Source organism: Mustela lutreola, chromosome 4 (genome assembly GCF_030435805.1).
Source record: "Mustela lutreola isolate mMusLut2 chromosome 4, mMusLut2.pri, whole genome shotgun sequence".
NCBI classification, from domain to species: Eukaryota; Metazoa; Chordata; class Mammalia; order Carnivora; family Mustelidae; genus Mustela; species Mustela lutreola.
In genome coordinates this window covers 117,192,424-117,215,734 of record NC_081293.1, presented here as the reverse complement: position 1 = coordinate 117,215,734, position 23,311 = coordinate 117,192,424, and the positions used below count along the sequence as shown (strand labels likewise).

The 23,311-nt window shown below is 40.1% G+C and overlaps 2 protein-coding genes across 2 annotated transcripts in view; one reads left to right on the top strand and one right to left on the bottom strand.

The window, feature by feature from the left end:
• Positions 1 to 23,311, top strand: part of TMEM60 (transmembrane protein 60) — a 216,442-nt gene that overhangs the window by 107,749 nt on the left and 85,382 nt on the right. The window lies entirely within an intron of this gene.
• On the bottom strand, positions 344 to 895 carry LOC131829296 (small ribosomal subunit protein eS24-like). Its single transcript, XM_059170934.1, has one exon. It carries the CDS (start codon positions 855 to 857, stop codon positions 465 to 467), a length of 393 nt encoding a protein of 130 aa, XP_059026917.1. The 5' UTR covers positions 858 to 895; the 3' UTR covers positions 344 to 464.

Sequence of the window (23,311 nt, the reverse complement as noted above, 5' to 3'; positions counted from 1 at the left end):
AGCCACCCAGGCACCCGTTTTGAATTACTTTCATGTTTTTTTTTTTTTTTAAAGATTTTATTTATTTGACAGAGAGAAATCACAAGTAGATGGAGAGGCAGGCAGAGAGAGAGAGAGGGAAGCAGGCTCCCTGCTGAGCAGAGAGCCCAACGCGGGACTCGATCCCAGGACCCTGAGATCATGACCTGAGCCGAAGGCAGCGGCTTAACCCACTGAGCCACCCAGGCGCCCCTACTTTCATGTTTTGAGTCACTTTTCAAATTTTTGTTCATGACTAGATGAGGGAATTACAAATGAATGCATCCAAATCTATAGTAACACAAAAATAAAATGTCTCTAGGCATTATTATTTTTTTTTCACATTAACATTCTTAGTTTATTAATCCTCTCATGAAAAATCTGCACAATCACCAAAGATAAAGCCACTGCAGCATCTTTACTCCTTCTGTTGTCCAATCTCCAGCTCACTTTTTGCCAGCACCAACATTGGCTTTCGCAGTCCCCCTGACTTTCTTCATTCTGTTCTTGCATTCTTTTCGCTGTTTTCTTGAGGTCTTTTTCTTCTCATACAGACCATGTCTTGCAAGTCTATGTTTGGGTTCATTTTTCTTTGCATAATCCAAAGAATCATAAATCATGCCAAAGCCAGTTGTCTTGCCACCACCAAAATGGGTTCTGAATCCAAATACAAATATGACATCTGGTGTGGTCTTGTACATTTTGGCTAGTTTTTCCCGAATTTCTGTCTTAGGTACTGTTGCCTTTCCAGGATGAAGGACATCAATAACCATTTGTTTGCGCTGAAGTAGTCGGTTGGTCATGAACTTCCTGGTCTGGATAGTTACTGTGTCGTTCATGATGGCGGTCGAGCTTCAAGCAGCCGGAGAGGACACTCGGCATTATTATTAATTGAGACCTAATAGTTACAATGGCCAAAGACGAGCTCTCAAAGTGATGTAAAAGTCCTTCTTACATTGGTAACGAGGGGGTGAGGGTGCAATCTACCAATTTTATGTTTTTATTTTAGTAATAAAATAAGGTTGATTTATGTGGTTTTCAATAGTATGAACTTGTTTTAATAATGTTAATGGAGGTTGGGGAGAATTGTGACATTTTCAAAAATACACAAGCAGTATCTTCTTGACTTTTAAATGGCTGATTTTATTTTATTTTTTAAAGATCTTATTTATTTCTTGGAGAGAGAGCACAACAAGTGGGGAGAAAGCAGAGGAAGAGAGAAGAAGCAGACACCCGCTGAGCAGGGAGGCCAGTGCTGGGGTTCATCCCAGGACCCCAAGACCCCAAGATCATGACCTGAGCCAAAGACAGATGCTTAACCCATTGAGCTATCCAGGGCCCCCTGATTTTATTATTATTGTATTCATACTATTATTAGATGAACATTTAACAAAGTATTTTGTAATGCAATTTTCTTCATTTATATACAAAATTGCTTGGGGTTTTTTTTTCCTTTTTTTCTTTTTTGGTGGTTTTTTCGGTGGTGACCATGAATGTGCCATAGGTAAATATCATCCATCCTCTGTGATAATGTGGCATAATGATTAAGAAACAATCCTATGGGGGCACCTGGGTGGCTCAGTGGGTTAAAGCCTCTGCCTTCGGCTCAGGTCATGATCCCAGGGTTCTGGGATCGAGCCCCACATCGGGCTCTCTGCTCTGCTTCCTCATGCTTCCTCCCTTCTCTCTCTCTGCCTACCTCTCTCTCTCTGTCAAATAAATAAAATCTTTAGGGGCGCCTGGGTGGCTCAGTGGATTAAGCCGCTGCCTTCGGCTCAGGTCATGATCTCAGGGTCCTGGGATCGAGTCCCGCATCGGGCTTTCTGCTCGGCAGGGAGCCTGCTTCCCTCTCTCTCTCTCTCTCTGGCTGCCTCTCTGTCTACTTGTGATTTCTCTCTGTCAAATAAATAAATCTTTAAAAAAATAAAATAAAATAAAATAAAATCTTAAAAAAAAAAAATCCTATGCTCCTTAATACCCCCAAGTTCTTTCAGATAGTTCAGAAATCACTAAATATTGATAGAACTTTATAGTTTTTAATTTCTTAGAGACAAAATCCAGGCTATTGTTGGAATACCATAAACATCTATGAACACATCATTCTGGTTACTAAGTAGCATCTTCCATTCTCTTCCTCTGTTGCAGTAGTGTTTGTGTAAGTGTGGTGCTGCCTCCTCTTGGTACCCAAGTCAAACTCATCAGTTCTTCAAAGTAACTGTACCGGTGCCAAGAAGTCTTTACACTTGCAATGACTCAACAAGGTTTTAATGACATGGTCCCTTTAGTTCTTTTTCTTTTATCACAGCCCCCTTGGATTAGAGCCCTGGCCTGAATCTCTAGGAGCAAGGATGGATGCGAGGCTACTATAACAGGCACTCGGAATGATGCTGTCCCTCAGACACTAGCCCAGTTGCCTATTTGAAGATAATTCTTCATGAATTTGACATTTCTACACATAGGGTGACTGTGGCCCTGACTGCCCTTTGTTCTGGGCTGTCTCTTCAAGATGTTTGTTTGGCAAACACCCTTAGAAAACAGAAATAGTATCTTCTGGAGCAAAGAGCAAACACGCTTATTGTCCATCATAAAAGGTTCAGGTTCCCTAAGCTGAAGGTTCCTCTCCTAGAATGCAACCTACTGCATGTGCAGGGTATTGGGACTCTACGAACGGGTGTCTTCCTCCTCCCAGGAAAGCTGATATTAAGGATACTCCTGTTTCTGTAATAAACTCTGCTTCATTTCTGACTCAAGAGTCTCGTATCTTCTACCAACATTCATGTGGCAGGCTAACTTTTTAGCTTGCCAGTAGAGTAAAATCTCAGATTATTTACAGTTCTTGACATTGCCTTAAACCAAATGCATGAGCTTTGACTCCTAAAAGCCTTTTTAGCCCCTCGCGCAAATATATCCTCAGGTACATTGGCTCCACAGTGCTCCAAATAAACCTATCCATGGCTTAATCTCAGCATGAACAGAGAGAGCATAGGCTCAACCCAGAACTCCTATAAAACTTACAAATATGAATTGTTATTATAAGTCAGGCTCTTTTTTATATTATGCTATTTATTATGCTCATATAACGCTCCCTTGAAATAAACTTCTGCTCTATTCTGCCACATTCTATTCCATGTGTCCATGAAGCTTTTTCTGAGTATCCCTGCTATGTTAAATCTTACCCTATTGCATTCAACAGAACTTGAACTCCTAATTAAGGACTAAGTATTAGCTAATGACTAATAAAGGATAGTCAGAAGAAAGGCAGGCAGGGACAAGGGGCCCCTGCCCTAAGAGGAAACCACCCTTAAAATGATTTTACACCGCCCTGGAAGGAGCCTTCCACCGTTTTCCCACGTGAACAACTGCCTAATGGGGAGATGAGCCTGTGACAAAAACGTGATTGCATGGCTGGCGCATAGAGGGTAATCAGATTAAAACAGCCTGCCAGCAAGCCCATAAGATCCCCTAGATTTAGGACCTCCAACAGCAACCCTCTCGGGTCCCCTCCTTCTTCCGGAGCTTTGTACAATCGCTCAATAAACTTTGCTTTGCTGCCCACCACTTCGTCTGGTTAACCTCTTCATTCTTCAGAGAGGTGTGACCAGAAACCAGGGACACTAAGGGAAAAGGAATCCTGTAACATGACCAACAGCCACCACATTCATTCCTTGGTCTGCTGATCCCTGTTATTCTCAAAGCTCATTTCTTTGATTCAAAAAATTAACATTTCATAAGTGTTGATTGAGCTTTTTTCCTGGCTTGAAATGGAAACTTACGAAGGTCAGACTTAAATGTAAAATGAAAACAGCTATTTACTAATAACCCAAATAGCATTCTTACCATTAGGATTCTGAAGAACAGGAGTGTCTGGGTGGCTTCATGGGTTTAGCGCCTGCCTTCAGCTCAGGTCATGATCCTAGGGTCCTGGTGACTGGGCTCTGTATTGGGCTCCTTGCTCAGTGGGGAGCCTGTTTCTCCCTCTCCCTCTGCCTGCTCATTCTCTCTCAAATAAATAATAAAATCTTTAAAAAAACAAAAACAAAATTCCTATGTTTAAGTCCTATATAACCTCTGGAACCTCAGAATGTGACTATAGAGGCTAGCGTCTTTAGAGGGGTGATTAAGTTAAAATTATGTCATTAGTGGGGCCCTAATCCAGTATGACTGGTGTCCTTATAAGAAGAGGAAATTTGGACAGACACATGTGAACATAAAAATGGCCATCTACAAGCCAAGGAGGAGGGCCTCAGAAGAATCCAAGCCTGCCAACCCCTTGATTTTGGACTTAGCCTCCAGATCTGTGAGAAAATAGATTTCTGATTTTGTAAGCCACCCAGTTGGTGGTACTTTGTATAGCAGCCCTACATCGCTATTTGCATCCTACCCTTCCCTGGGATCTTCTGTTTCCTTTGATCCCCCATTTCAGTATTCGATCAGCAGATCCTTTAAATTATAAATTATTCCTTTGAGAGTTACAGTGAATCACTTTTCTTGATGATTCAATTTCCAGCACATTACCCCATCATACCACTTGAAGTTGTTAGCATTAGCAGAAAAATCAACACCGCCCTTGTCTAGCAAGACTGGTTTTCTGTCACTGTCTTTAAAAATAAGGAGAGGGGGATGCAGCTGGGTGGTTCAGTGGGTTAAGCCTCTGCCTTTGGCTCAGGTCATGATCCCAGGGTTCTGGGATGGAGCCCCACATTGGGCTCTGCTCAGCAGGGAGCCTGCTTTCCCCCACCCCCGCCAGCCTCTCTGCCTACTTGTGATCTCTCTGTCAAATAAATAAAATCTTTTAAAAAAATCATCTTTCTAGAAAAAATAAATAAGGAGAGGGACACCTGGGTGGCTCAGTTGGCTAAGTGTACAACTCTTGATTTCAACTCAGGTCATGAATCAGGATCATGAGATTGAGCCCCACACTGGGCTCCACAACACTAGGCCCTTTCTCTAACCCATTATGACAGAAATTATCTCTCAAAAATAATAATAATAACAAAAACTTAATTTTAAAAAAATTAGAATTTTTCTGGAAATTTCCAGCAGTGCTCTCCTGGGATTGAATTAACCAGCACTGGATTATTTGCCTATTATTAGCAAGAAGAAGTAGATAAATACAGTTGGCTTAGTCCACTGAGAGTCTATCCCTGGAGCTGGGAATTTGACTAACATCTGTAAATCTCATGGGCTACAAGGGCAAGGGATAGGTACCTGGAAAGGATCTGTTAAGAAGGAGAAAGAGAAAAAGGGACAGTCAGTGGGCAAATAACTTTGTCCATTGTGCCCGAAATACTGTTCTGACAAACTGATAATAAAAAAGCAATATAGCACTGCTATGCATTATATGTATTATCTCATAAACAGTCCTTTAATAGATACCTTTAGTGTTCTTTAAATAATTATGTTTATTTAAGTAATCTCTATACCTAATGTGGAGCTAGAACTCACGACCACAGCATGCACTTTCAACTGAGCCAGCCAAGGGCCCCTTTTATTAACTTCAGTTTATTTAAACAAACAAAAGCCATTTACCCATTTCTCCCCCACTCCCATGCTTGCCTCTGACAACCACCAATCAATTCTCTGTATCTGTATATTTGTCTGACTTTTTCACTTAGTATATTGCCCTCAAGGTCCATCCATCAATGTTGCCACTAATGGCAAGATTTCATTCCTTTTAATGGTTGAATAATATTCGTGTGTGTGTGTGTGTGTGTGTGTGTGTGTGTATGACACATATTCTTTGTCCGAAACACGTTATTTCCATATCTTGGCTATTGTAAATAATGCTGCAATACACATAGGGGTGCATGTATCTTTTAGAATCAATGTTTTTGTTTTCTTTGGGCAGATACCTAGAAATAGAAATGCTGGATCATATGGTAGTTCAATTTTTAATTTTTTGAGGGAGCTCCACAGTGTTTTCCGCAGTAGCTGCACCAATTTACATTTCTACCAGTATTGCACAAGGGTTTCCTCTTCTCCACATTCTTCCCCACACTTGCTATGTCTCGTCTTTTTGATAATAGTCATTCTAACCGGTATGACATGATATCTCATTGTGGTTTTTATGTGCATTTCCTTGATGATTACTGATGTTGAACATGTATCTGTTGGCCATCTCTGTCTTTGAAAAAATGTCTTTTCAGATTTTCTGTTTTTAATCAGATTGTTTGTTATTTTGCTATGAAGTTGTATGAGTTGTTTATCTATTTTGGACCTTGGCCCCTCCTGAGATATCTGATTTGCCGGTATTTTCACCCATTCAGCAGGTTGCCTTTTCACTTTGTTCATAGTTTCCTGTGCTGTGCAGAAGCTTTTTAGTTTGATGTAGTCCCACTTGTTTATTTTTGCTTTTATTGTTTGCTTTTGGTATCTATTCTTATTCTACAAGTGATGAAACCGAGAACCTTTAAGTGACTTGCACTGATACTGCAAAAAAGATGAATTACCTACAGCTTTATGGTAATTTTATTAGCACAATCCATTCATTTGGGGGTGATGGGATGTGAAACCAAAAGTCAGTTCTCATTTGATTTTGTGCCTTGTATATAAGATCCTCACAAAAGTAATAAAATATAATTTAAAAATTAATTCAACTAAGGGCACCTGAGTAGCAGGGTCAGTTAAGCATCTGACTCGATTTCAGCTCAGGTCATGATCTCAGTCTCATGAGGTTGGGCCCGAGTCAGGCTCTGTGCTTAGCATGGCGTCTGCTTGAGATTCTCCCTCTTGAGATTCTCTGCCCCTCCCCCTGCTCACAAGTGTACCCTCTCTTGCAACTAAATAAATAAATAATTGAAGTAATTTATTCAGAATATGTAACGTGACAATAGCCAAAAGGTGGAAACAGCATAAATTCCCATTGATAAGTAATGGTTAAACAAAATGTGGTATATTCACATACAGGAATATTACTGGTCTTAGAAAGGAATAAAACTCTGACACATGCTACAACATGGATAGACTTTGGAAATTTTAAGCTAAGTGAAATAAGACTCCAAGGACACTGTATGATTGTATGACTTTATATACATTTTTGTGTATATATTATGTCCATATTACACATATTTATATAATACATTGTATGTATTATATGATTTCATTTATTTTTTTTTAAAGATTTATTTATTTATTTGACAGAGAGAGATTACAAGTAGGCAGAGAGGCAGACAGAGAGAGAGAGGAGGAAGCAGGCTCCCTGCTGAGCAGAGAGCCTGATGCGGGACTCGATCCCAGGACCCTGAGATCATGACCTGAGCCGAAGGCAGCGGCTTAACCCACTGAGCCACCCAGGCGCCCATATGATTTCATTTATATGAGATGCCTAGATTAGTCAAATTCACACAGAAGAAAATAGAAAGGAAGTTGTCAGGGTCTCCAGTTATTGTTTAATAGGTAGAGAGTTTCGGGGGCACCTGGCTGGCTCAGTGGGTAGAACATGTGACTCTTGATCTCGCAATCGTGAGTTTGAGCTCCATGTTGGGTGTAGAGATTACTTAAATAAAATCTTAATTTTTTTTTTAAGTAAATTTTAGTTCAGGTGATGAAAAAGTTTGGGAGATGGATGGTGGTGATGTCTGTACAACAATGTAAAAGCACATGATGTCACTGAACTATACACTTCAAAATGGGTAAATGGTAAATTTTATGTTAAGGATATTTTACCACAATTAAAAAATAATGTAACATGGCAGAGACTACTATGATCTCTGAGTATCCATTCTTCCAAGACCCTCCCTACCACCCACTGAATGAGACGTGAGCGCATGACTGCCTAGCTAGAGAGATTTCCCAGGTTCCCTGGCAGCTCAATGTGGCCATGTAAACTAGGTTTTGAGTAGTAAACATAAGTAGAAATGATAGGTGTAATTTCTACTTCAGTGTCCTTAAAAATGAAATGCTTACTCTTCACACATTCTTTTTCCTCACCCATGGGCCAGATTCTAGACCTGATTACTGGGGAGCTACCTCAGGGTATGAGGATGAGGACACCCAAGGGGCCCCTGGCTGGCTCAGTCAGAGGAGTATGTGACTTTTTTTTTTAAAGATTTTATTTATTTATTTGAAAGGCAGAGATCACAAGTAGGGAGAAAAGCAGATAGAGAAAGGGAAGCAGGTTCCCTGCTGAGCAGAGAGCCCCATATGGGGCTCAACCCCAGGACCCTGGGATCATGACCTGAGCTGAAGGCAGGGACTTTAACCCACTGAGCTACACAGGCACCCCGAGTATGTGACTCTTAATCTCAGGGTCATGAGTTCATGCCCCACACTGTGGCTAGGGTTTACTTAAAAAAGAAAAAAACAACTGAAATAGTTGCTTTTTTTCTTTGTTAAGATGTATTTACTTATCTGAGACAAAGAATAGGGGAAGGGGTAGAGGAAGAGAATCCTCAAGTAGACTTCCTGCTGAGCATGGAGTCTGAGGCCTTGTGGGGCTCCATCCCATGACCCATAAGATCCTGACCTGAGCCACACAGGTGCCCCTGAAGCAGTTGCATTTTACTCAGATGTTGATTAGAATCCATATACTGAGGCTGATAGAGATATGTTGTCAGCTGGGTCCTTGAATGAGCTCATGGAGCAGTCTGTCTTCCTTTGCCAGACTGTTACAAGAGGGAGAAAGAAACATATCTTATTTTAAAACAATGTATTGGGGCGCCTGGGTGGCTCAGTGGGTTAAGCCTCTGCCTTCAGCTCGGGTTGTGATCTCAGGGTCACTGAGATCGGGCTCTCTGCTCAGCGGGGAGCCTGCTTCCTCCTCTCTCTCTGCCTGCCTCTCTGCCTACTTGTGATCTCACTCTCTGTCAAATAAATAAATAAAATCTTTAAAAAAATAAATAAAATAAAACAATGTATTTTGGGGGTCTTTATTATAGCACCTTACTTAGCCTAGACATTAATACAGCTACAGGTAAATATGCATTTATGTGTTAGTCAGTATATTTAGCTCCTGATATGGATTATCGTATTTAATCCTCACAACAGCCCTATGATCTACACACTACTATTATCCCCCTTCTATGAATAAGGAAATTGAGGCACAGAGTAGGTAAGTAATTTGACCAAGATAATGTAGCTAGTGAATGGCAGAACTAGGAATTAAATGTAGGCAGTTCACTTTAGAAACTATCTTTTATCAGTTAATTTTTCTGTATCCCTTGAGAGAATTTGAGATGCTTGTGGGAGACAGGAATTCCTGTCCTACCTCAGTAGTTTTCAGTTTGTTTAGTTTCATGCCCAATACCCGCATAGGAAAAATGAATTCATAAAATTGTTGATTATTTATGTTTTGCATTATAGAATCCTAATTTGGGGGAGACATTTTAGACTTTCTAGGCATTAGACTTTTAGATAAAGTAAAATTTCCAAAATAACTTCAGCAACTAGCATGGATGATACTTTAATTTTTGCCAAGGTAAGTGTCATGGGAAAAGTAAAAAACAACAACAACAAAAACTATCATCCATTACCACTATTCATAAAAGGACATCTTAACACCAAAATACACGGAAAAATCATTACAGAAAAAAAAATTTTTTTAGAAGATTTTATGTATTTATTTGACAGAGAGAGAACACCAGCAGGGGGAGTGGCTGCCAGAGGTAGAGGCTGAAGCAGATTCCCCACTGAACAGGGAGCCCAATGTGGGGCTCCATCCCACGACCCTGGGATCATGATCTGACCCAAAGGCAGAGGCTTAATCAACTGGGCCACCCAGGTGCCCCCCCAAAATAAAATTTAATTTAATTGGATAAATTTACCATTATGAAAATGTCATCATCACATGTTTTTTATTTTGGGGGCTGTACCCATCACTGGTGGCAACTTGACATAGAGAAGCAGTGTTCTGAGAAAGAACAAATGAATACTTGCTCCCAGTCAGCCACCTTCTGCCTATATCCAGTGCTGTGTCTCTTTCCATCACGTGGCAGGTAGCCTCTTCTGGCTCATCTAGAAGAGTGGATTTTCTCTAGGCTTACTTTAACAACAGGCATTACTGGGCCATTTGAAAGTCTTTGGGGGGGCACCTGGGTGGCTCAGTGTGTTGGGGCCTCTGCCTTTGGCTCGGGTCATGGTCCCAGGGTCCTGGGATCGAGCCCCGCGTGGGGCTCTCTGCTCTGCGGGGAGCCTGCTAACTCCTCTCTCTCTCTCTGCCTGCCTCTCTGCCTACTTGTGATCTCTGTCTGTCAAATAAATAAATAAATAAAAAATAAAAAAATAAAAAATAAATAAATAAAAAAAAAAAAGAAAGTCTTTGGGGACTACACAACAACACAACATCCTTTTGTGAGAGGGCAGCACTAGCTGTAGTAAGAGATTGCTGGCACTTCTAACTTTTTATAGCTTATGTCCTAAAATTCCTTCTCATACCTATTTTGAGAAGAAAATACAAGGTGATTTTATGGTTTTTAAATCTCACAATTCTCTCTCTTGGTTCCCACATGTTACCTCTAACAGGAAAACTGAAAGATTTGAAATGATTATTTATGTTCTCTATACAGTCACAATCAAAAACAATTTGTCTCTCATTCTTCTGTAGAGACAAATTGTTGTTTGTTAAAAAATTCATAGTAGGGGCACCTGGGTGGCTCAGTGGGTTAAAGCCTCTGCCTTTGGCTCAGGTCATGATCCCAGGGTCCTAGGATCAAGCCCCACATCTCTCAGGGTCCTGGGATAGAACCCTTCATGGGGCCCTCTGCTAGGTAGAGAGCCTGCTTCTCCCCAACCCCTTCTCTGCCTGCCGCTCTGCCTACTTGTGATCCTTGTCAAATAAATAAAGAAATAAAATCTTCAAAAAAAAAAAAAATGTGCTAACTTGATGAACTTGTGCTGAATATGGAAATGCCCTTCCAGGCCAAGGAAGAATCAAAGAAAATTATCACCTTATAAAGGGTAGTTTAAAAATGATAATGGAGGGGCACCTTGCTGGCTGTCAGTAGCACATGGGACTTGATCTTGGGGTGGAAAGCTCAAGCCCCAGTTGGGAGGACAGCTTGCTTTAAAAAAAAAATTGCAAAGTACCTTAACTTCCTCAGGTATCACCAGTCTGAAGGTACAAAAGGGGAAGAACACTGGCACTAATGGTTCGAATTCCACTGACTCCAGCCTCTACTGATTCACAGATGGCATCAGTCCTATTTTGGAATCTCGCGTTTATTTCAGGGACGCCCCAGGACAGGTCTGAAAAGCAACTGTGTGCCCTCCCCCAACGGAGCTTTCCTTTGGCCCTGCAGCCCTGCTTCTGTCCAGCCTTAAGACTCTGCAGGACTTGCCCAGCAGAGTCGGCTGCACCCCAGGGGGATGCAAACATAGGTTTATGATGAATTACTGAAGTACGTATGGAAAACATGGTTGTTTCTTCTCAGTTGCAGGTCTGGCCAGAGGATAACCCAGCAATGCTGTTATTTTTATATTAAGGCTTATTGTCATTTATAAAGAAAGACCCGCATCTTTGGTTAGTGATGACATTAAATGTGTGAAGATTATATTTGGCATCAAGCACTGGCCTCCCCTCATTCTTGTAGTAATTTTATTGAGCACTAGTATATGCTGGGCAGTGGTCCCCATGGGAGGTTGGGTCAGGCCGTGCGGGTAATTGATGAAAACAGACAGCCCCTGATTTTGTGGAGAGTTCTCAGTCAGCCAGTTAATTTTGAGTCCGTGATACCAGCTCGTCTCCACAAATATAGCATCCTGATTTCCATCAAGTTTTCTGAGATTCTGAGCTAAAGAATAGCTAGTAGCTACCAGGGGGGCATAAATCACGTGTTGGGGAGAGGGGTCTACTGTGTGTTTTCTCTTCTATAATGAAAGTAGCTGTAAGAAGAGGAGAGTAAAGATAAAAGGTACTGCGACCCCTGGCTAGATTTCAGACTAAGTCTTTCACTCTAATTGATGCTGTTTATACTCCATGCAACCCCTTCCAGAGACCTTCTGATACTGTAGGATGCTATAGACTGACTGATTTCCTGATGCATTTGATGGTATTTGGAAGCCCTCCAGTGGCCAAATACTAAACCTTAAAAAAAAAAAATCCTTTTGCTGTGCTGAAGGAACGGTTTAGGTGTGAAATGTACTTGTGTTTGCAACTTACTTTAAAAAAATATACCCAAAAAATAAGATGAATTAATGTATGAAGAGATAAACAGATCTTACCATAGATGATTAGATCTGTGGTCAAGCAAAAACAACAATGCTAATTGTAGAATCTTGGTGACAGGTATATGGGTTGGAACATTATATAAAATATTGAATAAAAATCTCTTGGCTAGATTCTGAAGATTTATGTCTTGTAGTTGACATTACTGTATTAAAATTTTTAGACATTTAAAACATTTAGACAATTTCAGTAAAATTGTCTTTGTTAATGGACATGGATTAATTTTCCTTAACATGATTAATTTCTAAATGTTTAAAAAGCACTTAAGAAAGTTTATACAGTGAGGCTATGAAATAGTTATATGATTTTTTTTATGTTTATCATAACTACAATGAGATACACACCTCATACTGTCAGAATGGCTAAAATCAAAAACTCTGGAAACAAATGTTGCAGAGGATGTGGGGAAAAAAGGAACTTCCATGCACTTTTGGTGGAAATGCAAACTGGAAACTGGAAAACCATATGGAGTTTCCTCAAAAAACTTAAGGAAGGACGCCTGGGTGGCTCAGTTGGTTGGACGACTGCCTTCCGCTCAGGTCATGATCCCGGAGTCCCGGGATCGAGTCCCGCATCGGGCTCCCAGCTGCATGGGGAGTCTGCTTCTCCCTCTGACCTTCTCCTCGCTCATGTTCTCTCTGTTTCTCTCTCTCAAATAAATAAATAAATTCTATAAAAAAAATTTTTTAAGGGGCGCCTGGGTGGCTCAGTGGGTTAAAGCCTCAGCCTTCGGCTCAGGTCACGATCCCAGCATTCTGGGATCGAGCCCCGAAGCATCAGGCTCTCTGCTCAGCAGGGAGCCTGCTTCCTCCTCTCTCTCTGCCTGCCTCTCTGCCTACTTGTGATCTTTCTCTCTGTCAAATAAATAAATAAAATCTTTAAAAGAAAAAAATAAAGTACACTTACGGTGATGAGCAATGAGTAACATATAGAATTGTTGCATCACTAGATTGTACACCTGAAACTAATATAACACTGTATGTTAGACACTGGAATTTTAAAACTAAATAAATGTTTATCCTCCTGGAATATTTATTTTACACACTGGGGCAGTTGTTAGCAAGTTAACTAGATTCATTTTTTTTTTAATCAGAGAAGCAGTTGTTTGACAATTTCCAACAATTAGTCAGGCTTCAATGCAGAGAACAAAATCCACCCTTAAGTAATTTAAGCCCAAAGGGATTTACTGTGTGGTACATTACAAATGGCAGGGCTGTAACCTGAGCTTCAGGAGTGACTCACTAGTCCATGCTTTGGGACTGGGCTGTAAAAGGACCGCTGCTCATGTCATGATTAGGTAGCCACCTGCTAAACAGGGAAGCCGCCCTTACAGCCACTGTTACAGTTGCGTCACCTTCATTGTAATATGACAGCCACTGTTACAGTTGTGTCACCTTCACTGTAATATGCCCCATTGAGGAGGATGCCTCAGAACCTGCCCCCCCCCCACAATTCTAGATTCTTCACGGTACACGAGTGCCTCTAGGGGGTGGAATTTAAATTATATCTATAATTCAGCTGCAAGGGAGTTTGAGAAATACGTTATTAGCCTTCCTGATGCTAAAGATGGCATGAGATGAAAGGCTGTTGGAAACTTGAGTGAACAGGTCACAACAAACAGGCTGACAGTATCTGAACACACTGATCAGCACTACCCCTGAGACTTAGATATTATGACCCTTCTGATGCAAGTAGTAAGTAGGTAGCAGCATCTATAAAGCATTCTTGCCTCAAAACAGCAAACCTGAGAGCCTCCAGATCCAAACACCAAGTTTACAAGAAATAGAGGGATAGAGGCACACATTAACACCACCACAGGGTTGCAGCTGGTGCAGTCTGCATGGGGGAAACTCTACAGGACAAATGACCCAGATTCCTCAATGAATACATAGCAAGAAAAAAAGGGCAGGGAAGGGAAAATAGAAGGATTTAAAAGACATATCAAGTAAATGCAGCATGGGGCTTGATTCAAACAAACCAGTTGTCAAAAACATTTTATGAGACTTAGGAATTTGAACACATACTTGAATAATTGGTCACAATAAATAATTGTAAAGAATTGTTAATTTTTTATTTTAAATTATTTTAAAGATGTAATTTATTTGACAGAGAGAGAGAGCACAAGCAGAGGGAGCAGCAGGCAGAGGCAGAGGGAGAAGCAGGCTCTCCAATGAGCAGAGAGGCCGTTGATCCCAGGAACCTGGGATCATGACCCAAAGTCAGATGCCTAACCAATAAGCTACCCAGGCGTCCCTAGAATGGTTGTTAATTTTTTATTTTTTATTTTTTAAATTTTATTTATTTATTTATTTTTTTAAGAGATTTTGTTTATTTATCTGTCAGAGAGAGTAAGCACAGGGAGAGGCAGAGGGAGAAGCAGGCTCCCCGCTGAGTGAGGAGCCCGATGTGGGACTCGATCCCAGGACACTGGGATCATGACCTGAGCCGAAAGTAGCTGCTTAACCAACTGAGCCACCCAGGCATCCCTATTTTTTATTTTTTTTTTTTAAGATTTTATTTTTATTTGACAGAGAGAGAGAGATCACAAGTAGGCAGAGAGGCAGGCAAAGAGGGGGAAGCAGGCTCCCTGCTGAGCAGAGAGCCCGAAGTGGGGCTTGATCTCAGAACCCTGAGATCATGACCTGAGCCAAAGGCAGAGGCTTAACCACTAAGCCACCTGGGTGCTCCAGTTGTTAATTTTTTAGATGCATAAAGATATTACAGTTATGTCAATAATCACTCCAATCACTTTTACAAAAAGCTCTTTGTCTTTTCATGTTGTTATACATTGTTTCTTTCATAATTAATTTATGGCTCTGTTTTTATGCTAGAAAGTTTATTGTGCTAGGCATTTTACATATGTTAAATAACTTAATCCTTATAGCAGTGCTTGTGAGGAAGGTAAATCATAGTGTTCATTAAGAGAAACATCTATCACAGCCTTTCTGGAAGTGGATAAAAACAAATGTCTATTTTATTTTATTTTTAAAATTATTTATTTATTTGACAGAGATCACAAGTAGGCAGAGAGGCAGACAGAGAGAGCGAGGGAAGTAGGCTCCCTGCTGAGCAGAAAGCCCTATGTGGGACTCGATCCCAAGACCCTGGGTTCATGACCCGAGCTGAAGGCAGAGGCTTTAACCCACTGAACCACCCAGGCGCCCCACAAATGTCTATTTTAAAGTATAGTTGGTATGTCTAGGAGTGAAGAAGAAGGCAGGCAGCCTTTCAGAGAAGTAATACCGCTAATTATAGGGAAAGTAAATTATCAGATAATATCTCTTTTTTTTAAGACTTCTTAATTTATATAGAGTAAACACTAGATTTGATGTTTAAAATATTTTCTTACTCTTCTTTTTATCCCTGAAAGTATGAGAGGACATTTTGTCTCATTTTAAAGAGGAAGAACAGGGGCCCCAGTGGCTCAGTCGGTTGGATATCTATCTGCCTTAGGCCTGGGTCATGATCCCGGGGTCCTGGGATCAAGCCCCATGTTGGGCTCCCTGCTTGGTGGGGAGTCTGCTTCTCCCTCTCCCTCTGCCCCCACTCTCCCTGACTCATGCTTGCTCTCTCTCAAATAAATAAAATAAAATCTTTGTAAAAAAAAAAAAAAAAATAGGAAGAACAACCCAAATCACACTCCCAGCCAGGTGAGATGAGTGTGAGAAGCACAATGAGAGCCTTGGTGTCATCAGCTGCAGCCAAGGGGATGACACAGGGGCAATCTGTGCCCCCCAGAACTAGCTGGCTACAATCTTGAACTTGCAAATCTCTGTGTTAATAGGCTTAGCCCATGCATTCTAAAATTCTGTCCTAGGGTAATGAGGAGCTGATAATAGAAACAAGTTTCTAAGACACTGGCTTAGGCCAAAAGATGTTTTATCTAGGATACGGCGATTACGTCTTTCCCCCCAGATTTCAAATAGCTTACAAAATCAAAAGGCTACCTTGTTTTTCTAAAATTAATCTCCCAAATGCCACTTTTCTTCAACTGTGCATCTCTGCCTTACAGATAATTGGGGATCAGTTGGTTAAAGGGAGGTCTGAATAGTTCCCTTGGGGAACTGCAGCCCCAGTTAACTTGAGCTATTCTTACAGCGAGCTTATTAACTAGTGATCACTAGTCTCTACTAAACTTTGTGCTTCGCAAACAATCTTAAAACCCATTAGTAGGTAACAATTTAGAGTTAGTGTCCTACACCTCTAGATTTTACCCCCTTGCTTATATGGAACTGCTAGAATTTTCTAGCTTGAACCAAAGACGTGAATTTGCTCTTCCATACCCTTAAACCAACACTGCGCTGAGGTAATACCAGAAATGTCATTCTACTTGTCTCTAAAGTGTATATAACAGGATTCGAGCCTGAAAAAGATTTCCTCTTTCCCCTGACTGAATGCCACTTCTATTCACATGATTTTATTGCAACTAATGTGTTCACAATGTAGAGAGAAAACTGGGTGAGGCACTCAGGAGGTTTGCAAGATAACGCAGAAGATACGTTTACAAAACAGCTCATTTTATTATATATGTTTTTTAAGATTTTATTTTTAAGTAATCTCTACACCCAATGTAGGGCTCAAACTCACAATCCCGAGATCAAGAGTGGCATGCTCCGTTGACAGCAAGCCAGGCTCCCCCTAAAACAGCTAATTTTAAATGATGTGGAAAAAAATTGCTTAGCATGCTAGAGCTAAGGAGACTTGATGGAAGAGCAGGTGACTGGGCCAGAAGTCATGGCACTGATGCACTGAGAAGTAGGAAGGTTTATGAAGAGAGGACCGCTGCTGGACTGTGCAAGGTAGGCAAGTGCACACTGCTCTTGAAGGTGGTGACGGAAGGCAGCTATGCTCACCACTATACCACCAACGCCCGCTAAGAAGGTGGTGAAGGTATTCCATGCAGGGGCTGGGTGTTGAGGAGACCCAAAGAACAAAGCACAGAGGTGAAAAATTCCAAGGTATATGTGCAGGCTACCTTTTTCTAGCTAAAGTGTAGGATGACAAGCCAGTGGTGGCAGGTGGAGCTAGAAAGCTTGGAGCCACATCGGGGATCTCAAATAACGCGTAAAGGCCTCCCTGCTCTCATGGTTAGTTCCCAGGGTTACTGACGGGGACTGTTATTTGAATACATAATGCCGCCTAACCCCATATCCACCTCCACCGCCACGGTCTTCATCCAGTAGGAAAAGACCAAAATTTTGGTGAGTGTGATCTTGGACAAGTTAGTTAACCTCTCTTTGTACCCTGACTTTCTCTTCTATAAAATGGAGATTAAAGACAGTGCCTACCTCATTCAATGAGTCATTCACAATAGTATGTGGATATAGGAGGCATCATATGAGTGTTTGTTAAATAAGTTATTTGTCAAACGTTCTCAATCATTTTGAGGCATAGGTGAAAAAAAAAGGACGAATTTTAGATCCGTGTTACCTCCCAACCATGGGCTTAAGACTTTTCTTATTAAAAATTATGTATATTGTAGCTTGAATGTAATACCTAAAAGGACTCCTAGGATGTCCTTTCATTTTAGAGCTCATGTAAATTGGTTTTCGTGCCCTAAGATCTGCTTACAGAGGGTTATTAAATGGGTGTTACATTTCAGGGTAACTGACTGGCTGTTGGAATAGCATGAGACTCTTGATCTTGGGGTCTTGAATTCAAGCCCTACACTGGGTATAGAGATTACTTGAAAATATATGTGTTGTGGATATATGTATATATATGGTGTGTGTGTGTATTTATATAAATATATAAATAAATATTTATATTTTTTATTTATATATACATATATATAAGTTGGGTACATTTCTAATTCCTTAAGGCGGAATTTAAAACTTTGGAAATTCCTTTGCTTTAAGCTACAGCCTTTTGACATTTCCACTGTGCATCTGCAACCATATTTGAGAAAAGGCAGTCAAAGGACACACGGCTATTTCTTACACCTCTGAATAGTGGAAAAGTGACAGTAGACAGGAAAAAAGTCGAACCTACATTAAGTATTCGTAGACTTGGGACATTTTTGGTTTTTCATTGTTGTCATTGTTTCACTTATATTGACTTATATTCACTTATATATTGTTGCACAATAATAAACCACCATAAAACATAACAGTTTCAAGACACTTGAATATTTCTCACCATTCTGGGGACAGGAAGCGTGAAGCGGGTTGCTTCTCTCCCACGTGGTATTGGCTGGGGCTGATGCTCCACACAGTCTCTCAGGAGTGATGTGGTTAACTTCTTTACATGCCAGCAGCAGGGTTCCAGGAGGTGGGAGGAGTCTGACCTCTTAGGGTCTAGAAACAGAATCAGTCCAGAAATCAGTCCACATCTGCTGTGTTTTATTAGCCAAAGCAAGGTAGAAGGTCAGCCTAGGTACCAAAGGTAAGAAACCAGACTCCACCCCCGTGGGAGAAGCTGCAAAATACTGTGGCCATGATTTCTAGGCTTCATTGGTGTTCAGGCCGTAGGTTTTAAAGCTTACAAATGACATTTGACCTAAGTAACTAGCCCCTTTTCTAGTCAGTTAACGAGCAAACATTTCTTTTTTTTTTTTTTTTTTAAGATTTTATTTATTTATTTGACAGACAGAGATCACAAGTAGGCAGAGAGGCAGGCAGAGAGAGAGAGAGAGAGAAAGAGGGAAGCAGGCTTCCTGCGGAGCAGAGAGCCCGATCCGGGGCTCAATCCCAGGACCCTGAGATCATGACCCAAGCCGAAGGCAGCAGCCCAAACCACTGAGCCACCCAGGCGCCCCACGAGCAAACATTTCTTGCCGGCTGAAGCCTATACACCCCTAGCTTCTCTGAATAGAGGCATATAGTGAGGAGTTAAATCCTTAAATCCTGAGGAGTTAAGGATTTGGGAATAGGAGCTCAGTTTAAATTCTGGCTTTGCTTCTTTGTGCGACTTAAAATTACCTAAAGTCTGTGTTCTTCAGATTCATCCATTAAACAGGGATATTTACCTGGCAAGGTTTTTATAACAATTAAGCAAGGTAATATGTGTTCAGAGATGATCAGGGTGCCTGGCACCTGGTAAGCATTTAGCAAAGTTGGTAATTTTTATTAGGTAAGTCTCAGTCTGCCTGAAGGCTATTGATGCCTTAAGATTTGCTCCTGCCTCTTGCAAAGTGAGACACTTGATATTAGGGACTTGATAAACATTCTCAAACAGTGAAGCCACCCACAGAAGCTTTCAGGCTGTTAGTTTTCTCAATTTTCTTGAGTGCCTTTCCGGACTTTTTTGGATCCATCCATTTCCTCTTGGTTTGCTTTGCTGCCCCCTTCTGGTTGAATGGGGAAAAGTTCGATCATAGTCCAATGCTTACAGCCACAGTAAAAGTTCTATTTGAAATCCTTTGTCCAGGAATCCAACTTTCAAAAATCTTTGGTCCTAACTTCCTAAGTAAATTCAGATGAAAGTAACATCTAAACATAAAACTTGTACATATACATTTCAGTTTATTTCTGTTAACGGGCAAATTGATAGTGACAGAGGGAACAGTAATGTTAAAATGGACAGCTCACTTTGGGTGGAAAAGATGGTAAAAAATACTTTGTTATGCTGATTAGCAATAGGAAATTCCCTAAAAACTGCATTTCACTTTTCTGAAACAAATGTGTATATAGAAAATTTTAATTTTAAAAATGTTTTTCTAATGTAAATCTCAGCTAATCTCTACATCTTTCAAAGTATGACATATGTAGTATCCTTAGATTGGTAGTTTCAATTTTTTGCATAGAAGCTGCATGAAAATGTTATTGTATGCTTACTTCAAATACAATAAGAGATTTTATATCTAAGCTCCCTGCTCAGAGGAGAGCCTGCTTCTCCCTCTCCTCCCTACTCATGCTATTTCTGTCTCTCTCGCTCTCAAATAAATAAAATCTTAAAAAAAAAGTGAACATATTCTAATAAGTTATATATAAGTAGATAAAGCTACAATTTAGAAGGGAGAGTACTTTAAAATATTACAGAGGTCTAGATAATCTGCACATTTTTGTACTTAATCCTACTGAAGAATTTTTCAATCAGAAAAAATGTAATATTGAGAGTTAAGGTAGGCAAAATGGGTGAAGTGGGTCAATCGTACAAACTTCTGATTATAAAAAGTCAGTCATGGATATGTAATGTACAATGATTGTAGTTAATACTGTATTGCATATTTGAGAGTTGCTAAGAGAGTGGATCTCTAAAGTTCACATGGTAAAAAAGGAAAAAAAGGTTAACTAAAAAAAAACAATTACTGATTTTTTTTTAAAAATAGTATTTTAAAGAAATTTAGAACTGTTTTCCTGTTTCCTGCTTAGCTCTTTGGGCATAACTCTGTAGTAGCTAAGAGTATGTTCTTATTGACATTTTGGCAAGCACATTTTCAAGTCACAAATGCTACTTTATTAAGTCATGATAGCAGTACATATGCCATGCTATCTCTAAAAAATGTAAAATGACCTGACTCTTTGGAATTCCCTTCCCCCACTAATTCAACAAAGCCCAGATTTGTTATAGTACAGAACAGAGATACCTCCTGGAGCTACCCAAGCATCACTGCTTTTTGCTGGTTTAATGATCTATATACTGGTCATTTGCACATCTTAGGGGATTTGTGCACCTTAAAGACAAGTAACTGAGGAAACAGATTGCAGCAAATCTGTTAAGAAAATAGTTTATATTCAAAACTACATCTGCTTTGCACTTTTAGGAAATATGCAAGGGCTTCTTATTGAGTGGATATGTGCCAAAATCTTAAGTTTAATGTTTTTGCAATTCTCCATCTGCCAGAATGAAAATCTGAGCTTCAGGCCTTTAAGAGCTGTGTAACAAAGATCTAGTATCAGAGAATAGAGAATTTAAAATCGGAAATTAATTCAAATTTCATTATTTGGAAAGCTATTAATAGCTTTATTTACTGGCTGGCTCAGTCAGTAAAGTGTGCAACTCTTGATCTGGGGGTTGTGAGTTTAAGTGCCATGTTGGACACAGAGCTTACTTAAAAAAAATTTAAAAAGGAAAGCTATTAATAGAATTTTTGATATCCAATGTAACATCACTAAAATCAGATATTGAGGAGATATATGTATAAGAAAACAAAAGCAGCAAGACCTTTTCCCAAATTAGCATAATAATGATTTAATTCAATTTAATCCTACATTTAGGATTGAACCAGAATGATTTCATGGATTGCAATCCATGTACCAAATATGTGCCAAATACATATTTCAAGAAAAATATTACAATCAGAATACATTTTCGGGTTCAGTATAATTAAGATGGCATTCTTCCCTTGAGTTTCTCTCAAAAGCTTCAGATTGCAAATTGCAGTTATTCTTTGTATTGCTCCCTTTCACATTTAGCACAAAACAGTCTTTTTTTAGTTTAATTGTGAAAAAGTCCTTAATATTTATGTATAGTGTCTTCAGAACAGAGCCAGCTATTTGGTTGTAAACTATGGATATATTCTTGGGAAGATACTCACAGTTAGTGGGTCACGTTTTTGACCACTCTTACTTTGGAGCTGACTCCAGGAGCAGGGACTAGTATATAAACAACGTATTATTAAGCTTCACTTATGTATTTATGTGGGTGCTTGAAATCACATGTCAAAAGGTATGAAGCTGGAAAATATAAAAACTTAATAGAAGTATGGTTGGGAATGTAAACCAAAATCAGGTGTGGACTAACTATCTTAACATGTGCTATGGACTTGGATTCAGTTCACCTAGTCAGTGGACATTTATTTTTTACTCTGTCAGGACATTGTTTAAGAAAATACATATATCTGAAATTAGTTCTACTTTGTATATTTAGATGTTTTCAAAGTATATACGTATATACCAACATTTTCACTGAATATCATGATCATTTCTCTCAAGGGACTAGGTTAGTAGAGCAGGTTTAAGTACACTGACAGATAAATGGGGTACTAGGTGACTAGTACGGGTAATGGGAGAATGAAAACACCATTCACCAAGGTGGTGGATGGTGCCCATGTTTAACCTAAATCAAGTGTCAACAAATAGATATGTGAAGATTTACAATATTACTACAAAAGTTCATTTAAATATCAATCTCCTGGGGGTTTTGTGCTCTCATGGTTTCATTCCTGGTTGTGTTAATTCCCTATGATTGATCTCTACCTGGACATGTCCTTTTTTTTTTTTTTCTTTTTTTTTAAGATTTTATTTATTTGACAGAAAGAGGGAGATTACAGGTAGGCAAAGAGCCAGGCAGAGAGAGGGGGGGAAGCAGGCTTCCTGCTGAACAGAGAGTCCGATGCAGGGCTAGATCCCAGGACCCTGAGATCATGACCTGAGCCGAAGGCAGACAATCAACTGAGCCACCCAGGCGCCCCATAGTCTGGGCACTTCTTATGAACCTCAAATCTGCCTATGGACTAAACATCACCTCCTGGGTGATCTGGGGGTTATCTCAAACTTAACATATTCAAAATTGAGATTTCCCTTTCCCAACCAGAATTCTGGGAACCAAGAGACCCTCCCTTTCCCTCATATCCATCTAGTTACTCAAATAGGAATAAGAACTTAACTCTCTACTTATTTGTAAATTCAGTCTGAGAAGATAAAAAGACAAACTGATATGCAGTAAACTCTTCACATTCAAGAATTTAACCTTCAGTTTCAACGACTTTAAGTGACCCCAGGAATTTAGAACACAGATTGTGATTTCCCTCCTGTCCCTCAGGACCTGATTTCCCTCATGTCTTACCTGAGGCTGTTATACTTAGTTACCTAGCTGAAGACTGAGGCTGGCTCAGCAGGGACCTAGAACTTTATTGCTGTTTATCAATATATAGAGAAGACATCCATAAAGTAGGAAGTACTAGAGTGAAAAGTACTATTTATGAAAAATTGCTTCCAAAGGAAAGCTAACCTGATTATTATGTTAATAGAAAGATTTAAAGATTTAAAGGCCTTTGTAGCCTCAGCTATACAAGGTGGAAGTTTTAGATAAAGAGGCAGGATGAATTTGGCAGTGATTTAACTCAGATACAAAAGAATCACCGGGGTGCTTGGGTGGCTCAGTCGTTAAGTGTCTGCCAGGTTATGATCCCAGGGTCCTGGGATGGAGCCCTACATTGGGCTCCCTGCTCAGCGGGAAGCCTGCTTCTCC

Excerpts from the sequence above, each read along its gene's own strand:
- LOC131829296 (XM_059170934.1), bottom strand. The coding sequence starts at position 857 with ATGAACGACACAGTAACTATCCAGACCAGGAAGTTCATGACCAACCGA.